The 16,129-nt window shown below is 39.0% G+C and overlaps 1 protein-coding gene and 1 long non-coding RNA gene across 36 annotated transcripts in view; one reads left to right on the forward strand and one right to left on the reverse strand.

Annotated features, from left to right (window-relative positions):
• Positions 1–25: 25 nt before the first annotated feature.
• Positions 26–1,133, reverse strand: LOC124897250. Its single transcript, XR_007053975.1, has 2 exons — positions 994–1,133; positions 26–352 (listed from the first exon to the last, which is right to left on the reverse strand). It is a non-coding gene; the product is annotated as an uncharacterized LOC124897250 (long non-coding RNA).
• The window catches only part of LOC107862144 (carbon catabolite repressor protein 4 homolog 3), a 29,713-nt gene continuing 13,958 nt past the window's right edge, over positions 375–16,129 (forward strand). For 32 of the 35 annotated variants that reach the window (XM_047410058.1, XM_047410069.1, XM_047410053.1 and 29 more), the window contains exons 1-13: positions 375–1,893; positions 2,244–2,410; positions 2,504–2,569; positions 2,689–2,741; positions 2,825–2,906; positions 3,439–3,525; positions 12,934–13,026; positions 13,121–13,153; positions 13,273–13,388; positions 13,971–14,082; positions 14,169–14,254; positions 14,347–14,431; positions 14,825–14,925. In XM_047410058.1, coding sequence (XP_047266014.1) covers positions 1,683–1,893; positions 2,244–2,410; positions 2,504–2,569; positions 2,689–2,741; positions 2,825–2,906; positions 3,439–3,525; positions 12,934–13,026; positions 13,121–13,153; positions 13,273–13,388; positions 13,971–14,082; positions 14,169–14,254; positions 14,347–14,431; positions 14,825–14,923 — 1,290 coding nt within the window. In that variant the 5' untranslated portion in view covers positions 375–1,682 and the 3' untranslated portion in view covers positions 14,924–14,925. The remainder of the gene's footprint in view (positions 1,894–2,243; positions 2,411–2,503; positions 2,570–2,688; positions 2,742–2,824; positions 2,907–3,438; positions 3,526–12,933; positions 13,027–13,120; positions 13,154–13,272; positions 13,389–13,970; positions 14,083–14,168; positions 14,255–14,346; positions 14,432–14,824; positions 14,926–16,129) is intronic. The other 3 variants (XM_016707614.2, XM_047410081.1, XM_047410082.1) reach the window with 3 other exon arrangements.

The following is a 16,129-nucleotide window of genomic DNA, read 5'->3' on the forward strand; positions in this document are numbered from 1 at the left end:
AACACTGAATATTGCACATGCATTATCAAAAAGAGTTGCATTAATCAAGTTGGGTGTAAGAAATGACCCAAGTTTAGTTTGTGATTACTAAGACGATGCAATGCGCTATCCATTGCAGCATATATGATAAGAACGTGTACATGTCTCATGTATCAAATCAGTATCTCTAATATTGTCCTAGTTTAGGTCTGCATTTTTGCAGGAACATGTCAACACAAAATCAAGCTTGCAAAATTGCTAGCAGGATGAAAAGTATTTCTTCTCGGATTTGCGATTTTGCATCTAATTAGCTGCTTGGGCAACAATTTACATGTAGTTCCAACGTCTTCATCCATATAAAGTTGTGTTCCTTCTAAATTCAAAGTACCAAAAAGAGTATATCATCTTTATAAATAGATAGTGTAAACTTTTCTACTTTTAGCTGACGCATATTCTACTTCATGCTTCTATTTACTCCAAGGAAAAAGAAAATATAAAATTCAATCTTTTAGATCCATAAAAATTTATTAAAACACTATATGATTTTTTCCAGTAACAACATTGAAAATATCATAAAATATTTTTCAATAAAGTGAAGCTTCAAAGAAGGGAAAAGGGTAAAAAATACTCTCTCCTTTGACTAAGTTTACCCCTTTTATGCTTTGTGGCCATTTATATCCTCTCCATCATAAAAGTTAACACATATGTCCTCCAAACTAAGATTTACACAAATTGAACAAAATTAACTGATTCAATTTTAATCTGACCCGACTCACAATCCACCGATCCAACACCATCCAATTTAACCCCTCTCCATCACAGTCCTTTCTGTTTCTCCTCCCGTTCTTCACCTCCTTCACCTTTACTTTCAAGTTTCAAATAGACCAGCCATGGAAGGAAAATAAAGAGCAAAATACTAGTAAAAGAATAAGTTATATAGAGCACTAGACCAGAATAATTACTTTCAATCTCAAATTTTTAGTAAAAGTAAGAATGGATAGGAAATGATAATACCGAAACGATGGACATGAACGTCGTCGCATTCCAATGCAAAACACTGCATCTTTTGTTGGGTGCCGCGATGACTTTGAAGTGACGGAGGCGGTGGCTCTCCGGCCTTCTTCACATACCGGGCGACAGTGGACGATGGCGATTGACCTTCACGCTAGCAATTGAAGATGTAGACGGTGGAGAAGCGACGGTCTTGCAAAAATCTCATCGGAGAGAATTAAAAAAAGTGAATATTGATACCATCATCCAAGAATTTCGTTGCTTACATTTTTTTGGGGTTTCTTTTTTATAAGCATTTTGCTCTGTGTTTTTCTTGGAAAGGGAAAAAGAAAGGATTGTGATTGAAAGGAGATAAATTGGATGGTGTTGGGTTCGTAGATTGTGAATCGGGTCGGGTTAACATTAAGATCAGTTAGTTTTGATCAGTTAGTTTGGAGGGTACATGTATTAACTTTTGTGACAAGAAGGATATAAATGATCACTGAGTTTAACAAAAGGATAAACTTAATTAATTAATTAAAGTAGAAGGGTATTTTTGAAGCATTAACAATTCCTCCTGAATTTAAATAACGAAACTAGATAGGGTTGCTATAAAAAGAAATTAGTAGAAGTTAGTACAAAGGTGTGTGGTCCCGTTTCGGCGCTCTACATATCAGTGGACTCGTAGTACACTTGCTCTTCATCTCTATGCAATGAGCTGCTGCTGCATAGCCGGTTCCTCGTGGCTTACCACGCCCAAATTCATCACAAACGCCGCAGCTCGCAGCTTTCGCACCTCTTCGCCGATGGCTTCCTACAGCCGGCGGTGGTACAACCCAGAACGTCGGGGACGGATCGATCCAGCACCAGAAATCGTCCGCCATTGGGTGGAAGCGGATGCTCTTCCCGGTGGCCAACATCACGGTAAGTTCCTTAATTTGGTCGGAAAAACACACTTGAATATGCCGATCCTTTGATTTCATACTGAATTATCAGTTGTGCGAGTTTTCTACCTCAACTATCGTCATCTATTTATTAATCACAGCTCAATTATTAATTGTTTGAGTTTCATACCTGAACTTTCGGTTAGTAAAAGTGAACAATTAATAGTTTGTGTGTGTGCGGATAAATAGCTGCTGATAGCTCCACACCTGGTAGTTAAGATATGAAATTCGAAAATTCGGGATACTTTAGGTGAGTTTTTGACCATTAACTGGTTTTTTTTTTTTTGGGTAATGTTGAAGTTTGAATTAGTGTATGGGATATTGGTGCAGCGGAAAGGTTTACGGTTGTATCATATAATATCTTGGGAGATAGGAATATTTCCAATCACGGAGATCTATATAGAAATGTTCCCCCAAATTACTTAGATTGGAACCACCGTAGAAGAGTTATTTGTGAAGAACTCCTCGGATTGAATCCTGATATAATTTGCCTACAAGTAATTAACAGTTACTTACCAGTACATTTATATATACGACTATGCTTTGGAGATGAAGCTAATTGAAGAATTTTATTAATGTGATATAAATAGGAAGTGGACAAGTACTATGATCTACTAAACATTTTGGAGACAGCTGGATATCTCGGTGCCTATAAGGTCTATAATCGCCACAACGGCCTCCCATGAGTTGAAATAAAAGGAAAATTGTAGTATTATCATTCATTATACTTCTTGCACTTAGAAAAATATTCAAATGCGTTACTTTTACCATGTAGAGGCGCACTGGTGGCTCTGTTGATGGTTGTGCTATGTTTTGGAAGGCTGATAAGTAAGATCAAGAAGTAAAGGTTGTACCTTCTAGTTAGTAGCTTGATGCTTGTTTGGATTGATATGAGTACTTGCTCATGCCAGGTTTCAGTTGTTAGAGGGTGAAAGCATTGAATTTAGGCAGTATGGTCTTCGCGATAATGTCGCTCAACTCTCAGTTTTTGAGGTAGTAGTTGTGAATGGCAAACTTCTTTTCTTATGTTCTGCAATCTCATCTAGACTAATGGGATCAGTGAGTGATGAAAGAATGCTCGAAATTTGGATAATTGGCTGGGTGGGTACAAATATGTAAAATGAGATATGGGCTAAAAAAGAAAATCAAACTGGCCGACAACCTAAATATGAGCACTTAACTTGTACATAGTGATTTATCTAAGCTCATCGAGCTTCAGTTTCTTCAGAATAAGCGTATGTGATGGCTAATGGCTTAACTGACCTCTTATCCAAGACTTCCCTCCTGCATAAATATGTAGATCACTTCTAGTAGGTTAAGCTCTGTACCAATAAAAACATCTGCAGGTAGTTGAGATCTGGAGCATTTGATTTAGCTGATATCAGGAAGCATTTCTCTGTTTATTCTGAACTGGATGTTTCTCGATTTCCACTTGCTTAGACAATCACAGTTTTTTCATAGTTTCATTCTTATTTATTCACATCTCTTTCAATTTTGTATGTCTAAATTTGTCTGGTACAGACAGATGCGTGAAGCTCAGTCAAGGAGGCTCGTAGTTGGGAACATTCACGTGCTATATAATCCAAGTCGCGGAGATGTTAAGCTTGGTCAAGTTAGATCCCATATTCTGAGTTTCTCTCTATTTTTTGTATCTTAAAATTTGATCGGCAACTGTTTCACATCTTAATTTACCTTGACATGGTTTAATAGTTAGACAAAGAACATTAGTACTTCTTAGGGATGGAAATCTCCGCTTTTCTCTTTTAAGCCTAAACTGTGTGTTCCCAATGCATGGTGTAGTAATGCAAATGCATTTGCCCTTGATTGTTATAATTTAAAGATTGTTATGCGATCATTAATAATTTAAAGATTGTTATAAATGAATTGCTCTTTAAATATTTAATACCTACATAGCTAATTTAGTTATTGAGGTGACACAAAATTGGAGTCGGAGCACCCAAGGGTGTGACCTACTAGTTCAATGAATTGTGTTGAACACTATGAGGTCTCAGGTTCAATTCCCAATTGTGACAAACATTAGGGATTTCTTTCCATCTGTCCTAGCCTTCGTGGACAGAGTTACTTAGAGGTGGGAAGTCACAGGTATCTCGTGAATTTAGTTGAGATGCGTGCAAGCTGGCCTGAACACCATAGTTATAAAAAAAAAATTGGAGTTGACAAAGGAATAAGCCGAATCTAGAAAACATTCTCTAAGGCTAATGTAATTGAATTAAATTTATTTTGTATCGTAAAAGAAATGAACATCATTTGTGTATGTGCTCCCGATGAAAAGAAATTAGGTACTCTATCCCATTGCGTGCGTGGGTCGGGATTTTTACGTGGATCGCGTTGAAAAATCGGGCTCAATGTCTCTTGGAATCCTGAATATCACAATAAAGTCATTAGATATTCGATAAAGTCATATTATAGAGATTTCACTATCTCATAGAAAGCTAGCCTTGATGTAAAATGTAAATGCACCAACCTCTATGGAGATGGAAACATAAAAGAACACTAATGAGCGCATGAGGATTTTTTTTGATCCGTCGTTTTCATTGGGTCTTGGAATATAGGGACCCTTCAGGGGAAGTCCATAGAGCTGGTGAAGATTCTTAGGAAGAGAAGGATCAACCTTGCGTGTGTCCAAGAGACCAAGTGGGTAGGGTCTAAGGCTAGGGATGTGGACGGTTACAAGCTGTGGTACTCTGGGAGCGACAGGCGTAGGAATGGAGTTGGCATCTTGGTAGATGAAGAGCTTAGAGGTCAGGTAGTGGAGGTGAAGAGGATCAACGATAGGTTGATGACTATCAAGTTGGTCATTCGGGGGTTTACCCTGAACGTGTGTAGTGCCTATGCGCCGCATGTGGGATCGGAGGGGGAGGAGAAGATGCGGTTCTGGGAGGCTTTGGAGGACGTGGTGAGAGGCGTGCCCAGTTCGGAGAAGATTGTTGTAGCAGGGGATTTCAACGGGCACATCGGGGCGCTACCGGGAGGCTTTGGGGATGTGCATGGAGGTTTTGGTTTTGGGGAGAGAAATGAAGAGGGGGCGACCTTATTGGAGTTTGCGAGGGCGTTTGGGCTGGTGGTGGTGAACTCGGGCTTCCCGAAGAAGGACGACCACCTGATCACTTTTCGGAGCGCGGTAGCCAGGACCCAGATTGACTTCTTGTTGCTTAGGAAAGGGGATAGGGCGCTGTGTAAAGATTGTAAAGTCATCCCGAGTGAGAACCTTTCGACCCAACATAGGCTCTTGGTTATGGATTTGGGTATGAAGAAGAATAAAAAGAGGAGGAGTAAGGAGTGTAGACCGAGAATTAAGTGGGGCGGTTTGACGCCAGTGAATGCGTGGGAGATAGGGGAGAGGTTGGCGGGAATGGGGGTGTGGGAGTGTAGGGGGGACGTGGATAATATGTGGGACAGGGCGGCAGCGTGCATCAGGGAAAATGCAAGGGAGGTGTTGGGTGTTTCTAGGGGCCGGGCCGGACATCATCGGGGGGATTGGTGGTGGAATGAAGAGGTGGGGAAGAAAGTGGAGACCAAGAAAGAGTCGTATGCTAAGTTGGTGGAAAGTAAGGACGAAGAGGAGAAGCGGGTAAACAGGAAAGAGTACAAGCTAGCAAGGAAGGAGGCGAAGTCAGCGGTCACGGCAGCTAAGACGGCTGCTTTTGAGAGCTTGTATGCAGGGTTACAGGGGAAAGGAGGGGAGAAAAAGTTGTTCCGACTCGCTAAGGCTAGGGAGAGGAAGGGTCGTGACCTCGATCAGGTGCGGTGCATTAAGGGGGAGGACGGTAGAGTGTTGGTGGAGGACGGCCACATAAAGAAGAGATGGCAGTCGTACTTTCATAGGCTCTTGAATGACGAGGGGGACAGAGCTATTGTGTTAGGGGAACTGGAGCACTCAGGGGAGTGTCGGGATTTTAGCTATTGTAGACGTTTTAAGGTAGACGAGGTTAGACAGGCAGTCCGCAGGATGCGAAGGGGTAGGGCGACGGGGCCGGATGAGATACCGGTGGAGTTTTGGAAGTTCGTTGGAGAGGCTGGTGTAAGGTGGTTGACTGCATTGTTCAATGAAATTTTCAGGACAGCAAAGATGCCCGAGGCGTGGAGGTGGAGTACCATGATCCCCCTCTATAAGAATAAGGGGGACATTCAGTGTTGCAATAACTATAGGGGGATTAAGTTACTGAGTCACTCTATGAAGATCTGGGAGAGAGTGGTCGAGGTGAGGCTGAGACGGATAGTGTCTATCTCGGAAAATCAGTTCGGATTTATGCCCGGCCGCTCGACGACGGAGGCAATTCACCTGGTACGGCGGTTGGTGGAGCAATATAGGGAAAGGAAGAAGGATTTGCACATGGTGTTCATCGACCTAGAAAAGGCGTACGACAAAGTCCCCAGGGAGGTGCTTTGGAGATGCTTGGAGGTGAGTGGAGTACCGCAGGCATATAGCAGAGTAATTAAGGATATGTATGAGGGAGCGAAAACCCAGGTGAGGACGGCGGGAGGAGACTCAGAGCATTTCACTGTCCTGACAGGATTGCATCAGGGATCTACTCTTAGTCCCTTTTTGTTTGCGCTAGTAATGGATGTGTTAACGCGGCGTATCCAAGGGGAGGTGCCGTGGTGTATGCTTTTTGCAGACGATGTAGTCCTGATAGATGAGACGCGAGGGGGTGTGAACGACAAATTAGAGCTGTGGAGGCAAACTCTGGAGTCTAAAGGGTTCAGGGTGAGCAGAACCAAGACAGAGTATGTGGAATGTAAGTTTAATGACGTAAGGCGAGAGAATGAGGTAGTGGTGAGGCTAGAAGCGCAGGAGGTAAAGAAAAGGGATAAGTTCAAGTACCTCGGGTCCGTGATCCAGAGTAACGGTGAGATTGACGAGGATGTCTCGCACCGTATCGGGGCGGGATGGATGAAGTGGAAACTTGCATCGGGGGTGCTGTGTGATAAGAAGGTGCCGCCCAAGCTTAAAGGTAAATTCTATAGGGTGGTAGTCCGTCCGGCCTTGCTGTATGGAGCGGAGTGTTGGCCAGTTAAGAACTCCCACACCCAAAGAATGAAGGTGGCAGAAATGCGGATGTTGCGCTGGATGTGTGGACTGACCCGAAGGGATAGAGCTCGGAACGAGACTATCCGGGAGAAGGTTGGGGTGACTTCAGTGGAGTGTAAGATGCGGGAAGCACGATTGAGATGGTTCGGACACGTGAAGAGGAGGGGCATGGATGCCCCGGTCCGTAGGTGTGAGAGGCTAGCGTTGGATGGTTTTAGACGGGGTAGGGGTAGACCGAAGAAGTACTGGGGTGAGGTGATTAGGCGGGACATGGAACAGTTACAGCTTACCGAGGACATGACCCTAGATAGGAAGGTCTGGAAGACGCGAATTACGGCAGAGGATTAGGGCCTGTTCGGGTCGCTAATGTAGGGAGGTAATTGGTGGGGGTGTATTCCTGGTATGATTCCGTATTCAATGTTCTGTTCCGTGTTCCGTGCTCTATGTTTGTTACGAATCTGTGTGCTTTCCTCTGCTTTATATTCCTGCATTCCTGCTTTACTCTGTTTTATATTCCTTATGGCTGCAGTATCTATGTTATGTCATCTGCTTCTGTGCTGTACTATGTGTTTGTTTGATATCTCGTAACTTGAGCCGGGGGTCTTTCGGAAACAGCCTTTCTACTTCATCAGAGGTAGAGGTATGGACTGCGTACATCTTACCCCCCCCAGACCCCACAAAGTGGGAATACACTGGGTTTGTTGTTGTTGTTGTTGTCGTTTTCATAGTGTTCATTAGTTCAATAAAAGATCTCAATTAATTCATCAATTTAGAGAACATAATGCATCATTAAAGACTAAAAATGAAACAAACGACTAAAAATGAAACAAACGAAAAAATTGACTTAATAGCACAAGAACTCTATAACCTTTTATTTTTATGGTCTAAAATCACAGATAAATAGATAGCTGAAGACTAACAACAACCGAAAGACGATAATTGACATATTAGAAGATTCAATAATTGGTTAATTCTTCTCCAAACATAGCTTCAAGTTCAAGAATTCCAATTACCACCTCCATGATAATTATGAGTTCAAGAACTCTCCTTCTATACTAGCGCAGGGGCGTCATTTAAATCAATCTTGCGGTGCTCGACCTTAATAGCACTTCTTACTTCTCTTTTAACTTTTTCTGTTCGCAACTTGATTGTCAACATCTGCTCAACCATGTGTCTATTTGGCGGTATGCCGAGCCTTGGTTCTTGATCTTATACATAAGCATTTGTTGTTTTTTTCTCTCTATCAAATCTTGTGTTTTTTTCGGAGATCTTCTAATGCCTCAAAGACATTTGATTTTCCCTCAACATGATTGCATTGACGATACTCTAGTTTCATTTTGAAAAAATTGTCAATTATTTCTTTAATATTTGTGGAACCATAGGAACATGGTTTCCCACTTAGTGTAAACATCATAACTCCAACATTTGATTCAGTCCGAGCTGAAATCTTTTCTGCATTCTTGACCAGTGTTTTCTTTCTTTTCAAGAAAGTAGCTGCTCGTGCTTTCTCACATTCAATTAGCTTCATCTCAATCTTCTGCCTATCTTTTCCGGCCTTCTTTGCCATTGCAACAAATAATTAAAGAAAAAAATAAGATGTTTTGGCTGAATAAACTTGAGCAATTTTTAGAGGAAAGCTTGTGTAGTTTATGGTAGGTGCATGAGTCCATTTGTCACGTGTATTGTCACGTTTAAAGTTTCTTGTTATGAATCTCTTGTCCTCTAATGTATTGTCATGCTTATTTATTGTTTCATTTGTTAGTGTTTTCATATTATGTGACTCTATTACGAGATTATCATGAATCCCAACAAAAATTGTCTTCTTATTTATTCCACAACAATTGCAAAATATCAATGTTGAATTTAATCTAAAGATTGATGAAAAATAAATTGTTATATTTATTTATTATTTTCATATTATGAGTCTATTAGTCACGTGCATTGTCATGTTTGTTTATAGTTTTCATATTATGAGTCTATTTAACATATGTTTTGTCACGCTTATTTAGTGTTTTTTAGATAATGTTAATCTATTGCACGATTACTTGGAATCACATAATGTGAAAATACTAAGTACACGTGACAAAATATGTGACAAATACACTCATAATATGAAAACAATAAATAAAAATGATAATACACGTGACGAATAGACTCATAATATGAAAACATTAAATAATTGTATCAATTTATCTTTAGATTTAATTCAACATTATTACTTTGCAATTATAGTGAAATAAAAGAAGAATACAGTAGTAATCTTGTAATAGATTCACATAATATGAAAATATTTAAAAACTTGCCAATAAACGTGACATATAGACTTATTATGAGAAAACATTAAAAAAACTTGCCAATAAACATGACAGATAGACTCATTACATAAAATATTAAATAAACATGGCAAATAGACTCGTGCACCTACTATAAATTAACAAGTGTTCCTCTTAAAAAATTGCTCAGGATTATTCAGCCAATATTATCTTCTTATTTATTTGTTATTGTAATGACAAAAAGGGTCGGGAAAGGTAGACAAAAGATTGAAATGAAGTTGATTGAGTCTGAGAAGGCTTGTGCTGTTGTTTTCTCTAAAAGAAAAAAAACTTATTCAAGGATGCAGATAAGCTTTCAACTCGAACCGGAGTAGATGTTGGAGTGGTGATGTTTACACCAAGTGGAAAATCATGTTCCTATGGTTCCACAAGTATAGAAGAAATAACTGATAATTTTTTGAAGTGAAACTAGAGGATCACCAACGCGATCATGTTGAGGGCAAAAATGTCTTTGAAGCGTTGGGAAATCTCCAAAAAGAATCACAAGCATTGGTGGAAAGAGATGAACAACGAATAGTGATGTATAAGATTATGCACCTAGTCTAAGAAATACCGTCAGATAACCACCACCTTGGTTGAGTAGACGCTGACAATCAAGTTGCAAACATAAAAAGTTAAAAAAGAAACAAAAAGTGTTATGCTGGTTGAGCTATACAAGTTTGATTTAAATGTTGCCCGAAATCAGAAAAGGATGAGAGTTCTTGGCCTCATAATTATCATGGAGATGGTAATTTGAGTTCTTGAACTTGGAGCTATGTCTTGAGGAGAGTTAACCAACTATTGAATCTTTTAATATGGTCAATTTTGTATTTATTATTTATTCTATTGTTGTTAGTCGTCGGTTATCCTTTAGTCCATAAAATAAAATATAGTAGAGTTCTTGTGTTATTTAGTTTTTTCGTTTGTATTATTTTTAGTCTTTATTGATGCCCTGTGTTGTCTTGATTGATAAATCATTCGAGATCTTTTATTGAACAATGACATAAACTCAGTGTAACACCCCGAGTCTACATCCCGGACGCCACACGGTGCTTATGACCCCGAAGGACCACAAGCTAATCCATGACTGGTATCTGCTGCGAGCACTGAATAATAATACTGAAATAATGCGAAAGTTAGGCTGAAATGCCATAAGGTTCATAATCTGAATACTGTTAAATATAGCAACTGATAATAACATCTGTCTGAACTAGTCTAGTCTAGAAAGCCTCTACTGAACTGTCTGAATGTGGAGTTGATGGGACAAGCCCCCAGCTAACTCCGACTAATAAAATACTGAATCTACTGTAATACTGAAATAAATAATATCCTCGATGGATGAGGACTCACTACTGAATTTGCTGCTGCTAACTGAATCTGGCTAAGCGCGATCAGGAACCTGAGTGTCCGAACCTATGATATGATACATCATAGCCCAAGAAAAGAGTATACGATCAGTACATGGAATGTACTAGTGTGCTAAATGAGGTAAGGCTAAAATGCATGGGTTCATATGCATGAACAATAACTGACTGAGTGATATGAATATAACTGAATGAGAGTACATGTATAACTGAAGCTACTGTAAACACTGATTATGCAATATTGTGCATATACATATATATATTGTGTCTGAGATTTATACTGAAACTGAGTACTGAGTTCTGATAACTGAGTAAATGATATCTGAGGTTACTGATAACTGGGTGACTGTTACTGACAGTCCTGATATTGTAGAACTGAACTGAGTTCTATACTGAAGACTGAAACTGAAACTATGGGAGGTAATCATCTAACCGACATGCCCCTCTCTGAACTGATTGGGGTCCAACCTGTAACTCCAGTTGGAAGGGTGCTAATACCGTGCCACGGGTACTAACAAGCTAAAGAGTCACCCTCATCTGGCAGGTGCCCTAAATGAGAACGGTGTTACCCTCATCTGGCAGGTAAAACACCTTATCAACCCTCGACTGGCAGGTTGATATCTCAACCTACGCTGGCTACGTAGTTCTGGAACGCAAGGACTGCTACTAAGGATCACACCCTGTACTGACAGGTGAGCCCCCATCCTTGGGTTCGCTCGGTGTTGAATCCTACTCCCAACTGAATGACACTGACTATTAAACTGAACTGAACTGGACTGAATTTCACTGAATTCTGGAATTGACTAAGTACTACTATTAGTGACGTTACTGAGACTATTCTATAGCTACTGTAATTCTAGGTAAACAACTAGATTTCGGGTATTAAATACCCCCAGAACTCGATAGCATCAATAGTAAGACATGGCACAAGCTTGAAAGCATACTAGCTAGTCACTTAGTCATGATTCATTCATTGAGACATTTTGTCTAACACTTGCAAGACATGAACTTGTTCATGAATGGGAACACATGCTAACTTGTCATGATTGCACTATTCACTTCACATAGGCATTCTAACAAACACTTGGGGAGCATGATTATTTCACATAATAATAAACATATATAAATACCATGTCTACAACAATCAACTTGTAAATTCAAGGATTTAACATGAGAATCACATAATTCACCACATATGCTATCTTAATTTCATGATACTTGTAATTAATCATGGATTGAAACCCAAACAACATCATAATCATAAATACAATCTAATTTAGGCATGGAAATCACAAATCTGAAAACTTGTATTCTTGAAAAAGGGTTCTTGGACTCCATGGGTGGTAAGGGCCCATGGATGAACACCTAACATACCTGAGAGGATGAGTTCTTGAAGTTTCTTGGTGGGATTCTTGAGGATTGATCTTGATTCTGGAAGACTAGGGCTTTGTTAATTGAGAGAATGCTCTTGATTTTGGGGCAAATTAAGTGAATAATGACTTAACTAGGTTATTAGGGATTAATTAACGTGTTTAGACTAATTAGGGGTTTTGGGAATTGACCAAACGGTCCTTGAAATTAAATCACGGAAGCTGAAAATCCTGAATTTGCATGCCGGCGCGACGCGGTACAATTGCGTCGGCCCACTGGAAAATGGACAACTCCTATTTTGACTTATGGCGCGATGCAGTGAAATCACGTTGTGCCACTGCAAACGGACAACTGAGAATTGGACTTTTGGCGCAACGTGGCGCCATCGTGGTGCCTCACTGAATGCGAATTTGGCCCTTGGTGCGACGCGATGAAATCGCGTTGGGTTCACAGGAAAAGGACGAATGCCAAATAACACATCTGCGCGACGTGGTGATATCGCGATGGCACACTGGAAAATGACGAATGCCATTTTGACTCTCACCGCGACGCAGTGCTGCTCATTTTTTCAGACTGTTTCACTAAAAGTGCTATAACTTCTCAGCCAAATATCGGATATAGGCGAACTTTATATCGTTGAAAAGCTGACTAAATTTCCTACACTTTGGTAAGTCTTATACTGGAAAATTCTAAGTGTATGAAAAATTTTATATAGAAATTCTCGTGTACTAAGAGCTAAACTGAGCTAGGAAAATACGGGGTATTACACTCAGGATCCCCCAATTTCTATCGGAACAGTTATTTGACATAAACTATTTGAATTCCCCAACTGTCAGCAGATTGACTTGTGGTACCAAGGATTGTTATTTCCGTCAGTTCTTCACCACACGGTAACTTACTGCTCATATTCTTCCTTTCAGATTCGCTTTCTTTCGTCAAAGGCTCACATACTTTCAGAAAAGTGGGACCATGTACCTATTGTGCTTGCAGGTGATTATAATAGCACTCCCCAGGTGTGAATAACTGAAACTTATGATGTATGTCATTGACTTCTATTTTTAGAAGTAACTTGCTGTAACAATGCCTATTTTTTATCCTTTGTGATAGAGTCCAATCTACAAATTTTTGTCATCATCCGAGGTAATACGCCAGATCCCAATTCAGTATCCTTTATGCAATATTAAGTACTTCTCAAGTCATATGATCTGCATGCTTTTTCGTAGAGTTGTTTGCTTCTCAAAGGATTTGTTTTTATATAGCAGCTCAATCTAATGCTACATAACCGAAAAGAGTTGTCTGGTCAGAGACGATGCCACCCCTCTCAAGTTCTTGGTCTTAGAAGAGAAAGGGGGAGTTTGTTTGTTCTAATGGACAGGTAAAGCAAGGATCTGCCAGTACTTATTATATCTCTTGAAGGTCTATGTGTTCCTATAAAGCAAATAGCTAGAGTGTTCAGAAAACCTAAGGGAGGTCATAAGTTGCTTCACTTTTTATTTTGTGAGAAAACAATGCGGTACTTTTTACAACGTGATTTCTTCTGTATATCCTCATTCGCCGTTTTCGACTTCACTATAACGTGTTGTATGGTCAAACTCTTGATACTTAGTATATATCTAACTTTGGATACCAAATTTATTTATGGGGATAAGACTTATATTGATAGAGTAGAACAAAAATGGAGATATGAAAGTATCTCTCCATTTACATAAGGCTTAAAAATATTTAATAACACTAATAAGACATATAACTGCTGTAACTGTTTATGTAGGTTGTTGCTGGATTTATTTGGGTTTAGCTATTTAATGCCCTTCATAATTCATCTAGTGTGTTTGATTCTTGATTCATTGATGTTTGAGATTTCTGATGTCAATTGGTTTACTTGTGAGAAAACTAAATTATTTTCTTTATCATATGATTCTGATGAAGAAATTTGTTGTGTGCATGCAATTGACTTCAGATTTTTTAATTCTCGATGGAGCGAAGAGGAGATGAATGTTGCGATTGGCGCCCCTAGATCCCACATAGCTATGCACCCTTTGAAGCTAAATAGTTCTTATGCGATTGTGAAGGTACAGCTTGTCCTTCCTATCCACAATTGATGTTTATTCCCTGGTATATTCCTCTTAGGCAGATGCTACCTCTTCCTTCTTCTTAGGGATCTCTAACAACAAGGGATGACGGTGGTGAACCATTAGCCACATCTTACCACTCTAAGTTTCTGGGAACTGTTGATTATTTGTGGTACTAATGCTGTTGATGACAACTGCTACTTATATTTTTCTGCTAACTTGATTGACGGGAGTAAGCACTAAAGTAAAATCCACCACTTGCAGGTATTCTGATGGTCTTACACCCACAAAAGTTTTAGATACTTTACCAGTTAATGTCTTGAAGAAAACAGGTGGTCTTCCCTACAAGGTACTGTTCTTCTGACATAGTAACTTGATGTTGTTAACAAGGACGTGTTGGATTATGCAAAAGAGGCAAATACATTAATAAGGTTGTTGAAACACGAAGTATTGTGCTAGAAATGATTCATCCAACTAATATATTTAAAAATGTATTTAATTAATTTAGATTTCGGTCCTTTACCTAATAAAATGACCTGGTGCTTGATTGATTGCACATTTGGGATATATTCATCCATTAGGAACCAAAGGCTCCCCAAATCTTGTCATAACATCTATTCTTTATGCTGAACCATTAAACTTTTATTTGCTAAGCTGGATAAGAGCACTCCTGGATCTCACTATATTTGATTTATTTTACTTCTTCTATAAGCTAATTTTTAACTGAATTTGTGCGCTGCAGAAATTGGGTAGTGATCACTTGGCTTTGGTTTCTGAGTTTGAGTTCCTGGAAGTAGTTGGAGACAGGAAAGAAGCAACTGAAGACCATGCTATCAGTTAAAGGTAACATTATTTCTACAAATTAATAAGTGAAAGTGATAGTACGACGTAGGGTACTTCAGGAATATTACTTTTCTTATGGACATTTTTGGTATTTCAACTTACGACTTTTTATTTCAGAATATACCTTTTATGTTCTTCCAAATTTCACTTGTGTTAATTTAACCATTTTTATAAGGAAAAATCGTATTTGATTAAATGACCTGATTGTGATTGTCATCATTACCTTAAAAATACACCCAAACTTTGATAAGTTTATTAGCTCAACTATCCAAGAAAAAGAAGTAAATATTAAAAGAAGATGAAGGGAAAAAAAACTACGTAAAATTGTAAGGTTAAAGGGTACCCATAGTATAAAGAATTACCAAAAATTGTTAGTTGGATAAGAGTAAATTTTAAAATCCACAGTTGGTTCATAGCAGTAGTGCAGGAGCTGTAATATGTAATTTGATGAGCTCCTGAAACAAGATGTTGGCAATCCCTTGCAGATTCTGATTTGTAGCCTAGCTTACCCTTATTGTTAGTTGTAGCATGACTTTTATTCTTAATAAAGAAACGGTCAAAACTATGAGTGGGAGTTCTCCCATGTAATTATATGTATGAAATTCTTGGTTTTGTCAGAAAATTGAGAAAGCCTTGCACGATCCCTTCAAAGAAAAAAGGAAGGAAAGAAGAAATCTCACTTTGTCTGTTTAGTTAAAGTCTTGTGAGTCCTCCTGTGGTTTGTTATACCTTTTCATTTGGTTCTTTTCTTCCTGCTAGTGGAAAAGGTGCACCGTTTTTTGAGCATTCTGCTATATCTTGAGGTGCTCTGAGGGTATCTTGAAGTTAGTTCATTCTTGCGCTTCTATACAAAGTCTCTCTGGGTGCTTCTGTGCTTTGTTAAACAGTTTTTGTTTCCCTTATTTCCTTCTTGTGACAATATAAAAATGCCATTTCCTATGATAATTAATTTGCTACTAGTAGAGGATTTCTTCGTGAAAACCTGCATTCTATTCATTCTTGCATTTTAATTCGAGACATAAGTTTTAGCGGTGCAGTCCAAACTCTTAGGACACTGCCTTTTCCTTTCTCCTTGGGTTTTATTTTATTAAAGTTTTTGTTCCTGCATCTCTTAAAAAAGGAAGGAAAGAAAAAATCTCACTTGGCCTTAAATGATCAAGTATAAAGAGGTTAAGTGAGTAATAGAAAAATGAATTTGAAAGAA

The sequence above is a fragment of the Capsicum annuum genome, chromosome 3 (assembly GCF_002878395.1).
Source record: "Capsicum annuum cultivar UCD-10X-F1 chromosome 3, UCD10Xv1.1, whole genome shotgun sequence".
NCBI lineage: Eukaryota > Viridiplantae > Streptophyta > Magnoliopsida > Solanales > Solanaceae > Capsicum > Capsicum annuum.